At 55.7% G+C, this 5,637-nt stretch overlaps 3 protein-coding genes across 3 annotated transcripts; all 3 read right to left on the bottom strand.

Moving 5' to 3' along the window:
* Positions 1–849: 849 nt before the first annotated feature.
* Positions 850–1,326, bottom strand: LOC141821676 (uncharacterized). Its single transcript, XM_074709039.1, has one exon. The coding sequence runs from the start codon at positions 1,324–1,326 to the stop codon at positions 850–852; it is 477 nt and encodes a 158-aa protein (XP_074565140.1).
* An 80-nt stretch (positions 1,327–1,406) lies between these two features.
* LOC141821675 (uncharacterized) lies at positions 1,407–2,964 on the bottom strand. Its single transcript, XM_074709038.1, has 2 exons — positions 2,143–2,964; positions 1,407–2,048 (listed from the first exon to the last, which is right to left on the bottom strand). Exons 1-2 carry the CDS (start codon positions 2,962–2,964, stop codon positions 1,407–1,409), a joined length of 1,464 nt encoding a protein of 487 aa, XP_074565139.1.
* Positions 2,965–3,017: 53 nt separating this feature from the next.
* Positions 3,018–5,637, bottom strand: LOC141821674 (uncharacterized). The gene is made up of 2 exons (XM_074709037.1): positions 5,146–5,637; positions 3,018–5,084 (listed from the first exon to the last, which is right to left on the bottom strand). The coding sequence occupies exons 1-2, from the start codon at positions 5,635–5,637 to the stop codon at positions 3,018–3,020; spliced, it is 2,559 nt and encodes an 852-aa protein (XP_074565138.1).

Here is a 5,637-nt window from a genome sequence, read left to right as displayed (position 1 = left end):
CTGAAAAGGGCAATTGCTGATGGAGCAGGTCCGAGACCTGAATTGAGCTCGACCCCGACTATGTCCGAGTCGGGGGAGGTTGAACCCTGAAAAGGACAATTGCTGATGGAGCAGGTCCGAGACCTGAATTGAGCTCGACCCCGACTATGTCCGAGTCGGGGGAGGTTGAACCCTGAAAAGGACAATTGCTGATGGAGCAGGTCCGAGACCTGAATTGAGCTCGACCCCGACTATGTCCGAGTCGGGGGAGGTTGAACCCTGAAAAGGGCAATTGCTGATGGAGCAGGTCCGAGACCTGAATTGAGCTCGACCCCGACTATGTCCGAGTCGGGGGAGGTTGAACCCTGAAAAGGACAATTGCTGATGGAGCAGGTCCGAGACCTGAATGAGCTCGACCCCGACTATGTCCGAGTCGGGGGAGGTTGAACCCTGAAAAGGGTGTTTGCTGATGGAGCAGGTCCGAGACCTGAAAGTGAGCTCGACCCCGACTATGTCCGAGTCGGGGGAGGTTGAACCTGGGGACTTAGAGAGATGAGACTCCAAGGAGACTGAGACGGTTGTTGCCTGAAAAAGTACTTCTATTGTCAGGAACGTTTACATGGAGAAGTACAAAGGCAAAGGCAGATAAAGAAAGGAGAGATTCTCCGGTAGTCGTCAAGTCTGGTAGGGACGGAGGTGAGTGGCATTCCATGGTCTTGTCAGTTCTTTGTCGGAGGAGTCGGATAAGTAGTAGGCGCCGGAACTTATTTTCTTGACGATTCGGTACGGGCCTTCCCATGGTGGCTCGAGCTTGCCGACATCTCCAACTGGCTTGACTTTTTTCCAGACTAAGTCACCCACTTGGAAAGTTCACGGGATGACTCGTTTGTTGTAGGTGCGGCACATGCGCTGTCGGTAAGCTGTCAGTCGAGTGGAAGCTTTGTCTCGGGCTTCGGAGACGAGGTCTAACTCCATGAGCCTTCGGCCATCATTGTCTTCGTCGTAGTATTGTCGCCGATCCGACTCGACCCCTATCTCCATGGGGACTACCGCTTCTCCGCCGTACACCAAGTGGAAGGGTGTCATGCCGGTAGCTTCTCTTGGCGTAGTCCGATAAGCCCAAAGGATGCAGGGGAGTTCTTCCACCCAGCTGCCTCCTTCATGATCGAGCTTAGTTTTTAGGCCACGCACTATCTCTCGGTTGACAACTTCCGTCTGTCCATTGGCTTGCGGGTAGGCGACTGAGGTGAAGGCTTGTTGAATGCCAAGTCCTTGGCACCACTCTTGTAGTTTTTTCCCCTTGGAACTGTCGTCCATTGTCGGAGACGAGCCGATGCGGGATGCCATATCGACAGATAATATTTTTCCACAGGAATTTCAGCACCGCGTCCTCCGTGATCCGTGCCAAGGCTTCGGCTTCCACCCACTTAGAGAAGTAATCGACGGCGACCAACAGGAACTTCTTTTGCTGTGGACCAATCGGGAATGGTCCGACTATATCCATTCCCCATTGGTCGAATGGACATGATTGTTGCAATGGTCGCCGCCTTCAGTTGTTCCGTGGGATGTTTGCTGAAGGGCTGGTACTTCTGGCAGTGAAGGCAGGTGGACACTAGCTTAGCCGATCCGCTTGAAGGGTCGGCCAGAAGTATCCGACTAGAAGGACTTTCCGCGCCAACGATCGGCCTCCTGGATGGTTGCCGCAACAGCCTTGATGGGCTTCCCTCAACACGTAGTCTGCATCCTCTGGCCCAAGACATTTGAGCAATGGCCGTGAGAAGGCTCGCCGGTACAACTGATCTCCGATTATTGTGAATCGAGGAAGCTCTCCTCTTGAGGAGGCGCACTTGATCGGGGTCTGATGGTGTCTCGCCAGTCTGGAGGTAGGCAAGTATCGGGGTTCTCCAGTCATTCGGCTCTGGCGAGCCGGAAGTTTGATCTATCTGTGCCACAAATGCCACTTGGGTGATCGCCTCTTCATCCGTCCACTCGGTGACGGAGCTAGCCATTCTGGCGAGCTTCGTCGGCTTTACAGTTCTCGGCTCGGGGGATCTTCTGGAGGGAGACCTCTTGAAATTCAGCTTTCATCTTCATGAAGGCTGCCACATATTTGCGGAGCCGGTCATTTTTGATTTCATAGCTTCCCTCCACTTGTTGAGACACCAGCTGAGAATCGGAGCGGAGTAATATTCGAGCCGCTCCCATCCGTTTGGCCGCTTGAAGGCCAGCAAGAACGGCTTCATATTCAGCTTCGTTGTTTGAGGCTTTGAAACTGAGCTGGATGGCGAGCCGGATCTCTTCTCCCTTGGGAGAAACCAGTAGTACGCCGACTCCGCTTCCTTGCTTGTTGGAGGACCCATCCACATATACCTTCCATTCTTCTTCTGCCTCATCCTTGGGTATTTCTACGAGGAAGTCAGCTAGCGCCTGAGCTTTGATGGCAGTGCGAGGTTGGTACTGGATGTCGTACTCACCGAGCTCAACCGTCCATTTGATGAGTCTTCCTGATGCTTCGGGTTGGGTGAGTACCCGCCCCAAATTGCTGTTGGTTAGCACCGTGATTGGATGTGACAGGAAGTAGGGCCGGAGCCGTCGAGCCGACAGGACCAAAATCCATGCTAGCTTCTCCAAGCCAGTGTACCGAGTCTCGGCATCTTTCAGCAAATGACTTGAGAAGTAGATGGGTTGCTGGTTCTGTCCCTCATCTTTGACTAGGACCGAGCTGACAGCCGAGTCGGTAGCGGAGAGGTACATCCATAGTGGTTCTCCTGGGAGTGGCTTCGCTTGTCGGGGCAGTTGGTTGAGATATTCCTTGAGTTCTTCGAAGGCTTTGTCGCATTCGGCATTCCACTCGAACCGCTGAGCTTTCCTCAAGATTTTGAAGAATGGCAGGTTGCGCTCCGCCGAACGGGAGATGAACCGAGACAAGGCCGTGATGCGCCCGACTAGTCGTTGAGCTTCACGGAGGTTCCGTGGAGGAGCCATCTGTGCTAAGGCTTGCACCTTCTCTGGGTTAGCCTCGATTCCCCTTTCAGTCACTATGTACCCAGGAATCGGCCGACTCGGACTCCGAACAGGCACTTAGCTGGATTCAACTTGAGCCCGTAGCGACGTAAGGTGTTGCAGGTTTCTTCGATGTCGGCAATAAGTGTTCCTCCCTGAGTGGTCTTTATCAATATGTCATCGACATATACTTCAATGTTCCTGCCTTGTTGATGCTGGAACACTCGGTCCATCAAACGTTGGTATGTGGCTCCCGCATTTTTAAGTCCAAACGGCATCACGGTGTAACAAAAAGTGTCATCGGCTGTTATAAAGCTGACTTTGTCTTGGTCAGTTACATCGAGTGGAATTTGATGGTAGCCTTGGTAGGCGTCTAGCATACATATATATTCACACCCGGCAGTGGAGTCCACCAGCTGATCAATCCTTGGCAGGGGGTAGCAATCCTTCGGGCAGGCTTTGTTGAGATCTCGAAAATCCACGCAGACTCGCCACTTGTTGCCTGGCTTCGGCACGAGCACCACGTTGGACAACCAAGTCGGGAAGTGCACCTCCTTGATGTGTCCTGCCTTCAGGAGCTTCTGCACCTCCTCCCGGATGATCTTGTTCTGCTCCGGGCCGAAGTGTCTTCTTTTCTGCTTGACGGGGCGGGCGCCGGGCATGACATTGAGTCGGTGGACCGCGACGGAAGGAGAGACGCCGGTGAGGTCTCCGGATGTCCATGCGAACACATCTTGGTTTCGGAGGAGGCAGGCGCCAAGCTCTTCCTTCAGCTCTGGAGGTAAGTCGGCCGCGACTTGCACAATCGTCTCGGCTCGGTCCGGGCAGACCTGCAAAGACTCTTTACCTTCAAAGCTCGCGGCGGACGGCGCCTCCTGGACCGCATGGATTTCGGCCCCTTGGATTCTCCGGTTCTTCTTGGCCTCGGTCCGGACCATGTCCACATAGCATCTTCGGGAGGTCAGTTGGTCTCCTCGGGCTTCGCCGACTTGGTCTCCTACTGGGAACTTCATCTTCTGGTGGTAAGTGGAGACCACAGCCGAGAAGGCGCTCAGAGTCGGCCTCCCTAGTATGACGTTGTAGGCGGAGGGTGCATCTACTATGATGAAGGGGACGCGCCGAGTCCTCCGCAGCGGCTCCTCGCCCATGGAGATTGCCAGGGTGATTTGCCCAAGGGGTTGGACTTCGTTCCCTGTGAATCCAAAGAGTGAAGTGGCCATGGGCTGCAGATCGGCCTCATCAATCTGCATCTGGTCAAACGCCCTCTTGAAGATGATGTTGACCGAGCTGCCCGTATCCACGAAGACTCGGGCGATGTCGTAGTTGGCGACGGTGGCGTGGATGACCAAGGCATCGTCATGTGGCACTTCGATGCCTTCTAAGTCCTGAGGCCCGAATCCAATAATCGGGCCCTCCATCAGTCGGCCTTTGCCGACTCCGTATACTTCGAGCTGTCGGTTATGCGCCTTGCGGGCTCGGTGAGAGTCTCCGTCGGTGGCTCCCCCTGTGATCATGTGGATGCTGCCTCGGGGAGCATTATTGTGGTTGTCGTCAGGAGCGTCTTCCTGACGAGGGACTTGGACATTTCGGGGCACCTCCCGTCGAGGTGGAGGTGCAGACCGTCTGGGAGAATGGTCTCGGGTGCGAGCGGGCCGAGGAGAAGGCGGCCGTGCTTCCCGATTGATCCGTCGGGCGGGCGATCTCTGTGGCCTCGGCGCAGGAGGTCCTTGCGCCCGTTGTTCAGCAGCTCGACGAAGCTCTCGGGCATACTGGTGGCATTCGCTAGTGGCGTGGCTCTGAGATTGATGGTAGGCGCAGAAGCGCGGCAACCATCGGCAGCCTCCGGTGGCCTGGTCCGGCTGGCTGGCCACGGCGTGAATGGCACGGTGGTTGGACTTGGCGGGTGCGATATGAGGATCCGCGTCGGGCCTCCGTTGTAGTTGAGGCGGAGGCCTCCGCTCGGCTCGGGCGGCAGCCGGAGGGTTCCGACTGGGGCCACTCTGCTGGTTAGAGTCGGTTTCTTTGCGTCGGGAGGATTGAGCTTCCTCCACATGGATGTATTTGACAGCCCGACTCAAGAGGATGTCGAAGTTCGCGGGCGGCTTCTTGATCAAGGATCTTGAAGAAGTCTCCATCTATCAAGCCTTGAGAGAAGGCGCTCACGAGGACCTCTGAGGTGGCGTCGGGCACCTCTTGCGCGACTTGGTTGAAGCGATGTACGTAATCCTTCAACGGTTCCCGAGACCTCTGCTTAGTGGAGAAGAGGTCCGTCGCGGTCTTGCGGTATGTGCGGCTGGTGGCAAAGTGCCTCAAGAATGAGTCCTTGAAGTCAGCAAAAGAGCCGATGGAAGCCGGAGGTAACCGACTGAACCATCGCAGCGCCGATCCGGATAGGGTCGTCGAGAAGACTCTGCACTTGATGGCGTCGGTGTATTGGTGAAGCAGTGCAGCATTTTCAAACCGTCCGATATGATCTTCCGGGTCGGTAGATCCCGTGTAATCGGGGAACTGGGGAGTCTGGAAGTGTCGGGGTAGCTCCTCGTCTAGGATTCGGCACGCGAAGGGAGAGCTGTTCATTCCGCTTCCTTCTCCCGTTTCAGGACCCTTTCCTCGGGCAGGATCTCTGACCGGAGCCTGGTCAGCAGCGGACTCCAT

The sequence above is a fragment of the Curcuma longa genome, chromosome 2 (assembly GCF_044706935.1).
Source record: "Curcuma longa cultivar G26 ecotype Majalengka, Jawa Barat chromosome 2, ITB_CL_G26_1.1, whole genome shotgun sequence".
In the NCBI taxonomy this organism is placed as follows: Eukaryota; Viridiplantae; Streptophyta; class Magnoliopsida; order Zingiberales; family Zingiberaceae; genus Curcuma; species Curcuma longa.
Note: the sequence above shows the minus strand (reverse complement) of the source record. Positions and strands in the feature narration are given on the sequence as shown.

Excerpts from the sequence above, each read along its gene's own strand:
- LOC141821675 (XM_074709038.1), bottom strand. The coding sequence starts at position 2,964 with ATGGCTCCTCCACGGAACCTCCGTGAAGCTCAACGACTAGTCGGGCGC. Across the intron at positions 2,049-2,142 it reads TCCGCTCCGATTCTCAGCTG|AGGTCTCCCTCCAGAAGATC; the intron begins GTGTCTCAACAA and ends CTGAATTTCAAG.
- LOC141821674 (XM_074709037.1), bottom strand. The coding sequence starts at position 5,637 with ATGGAGTCCGCTGCTGACCAGGCTCCGGTCAGAGATCCTGCCCGAGGA. Across the intron at positions 5,085-5,145 it reads ACGCCACCTCAGAGGTCCTC|CCGCCCGCGAACTTCGACAT; the intron begins GTGAGCGCCTTC and ends TTGATCAAGAAG.
- LOC141821676 (XM_074709039.1), bottom strand. The coding sequence starts at position 1,326 with ATGGCATCCCGCATCGGCTCGTCTCCGACAATGGACGACAGTTCCAAG.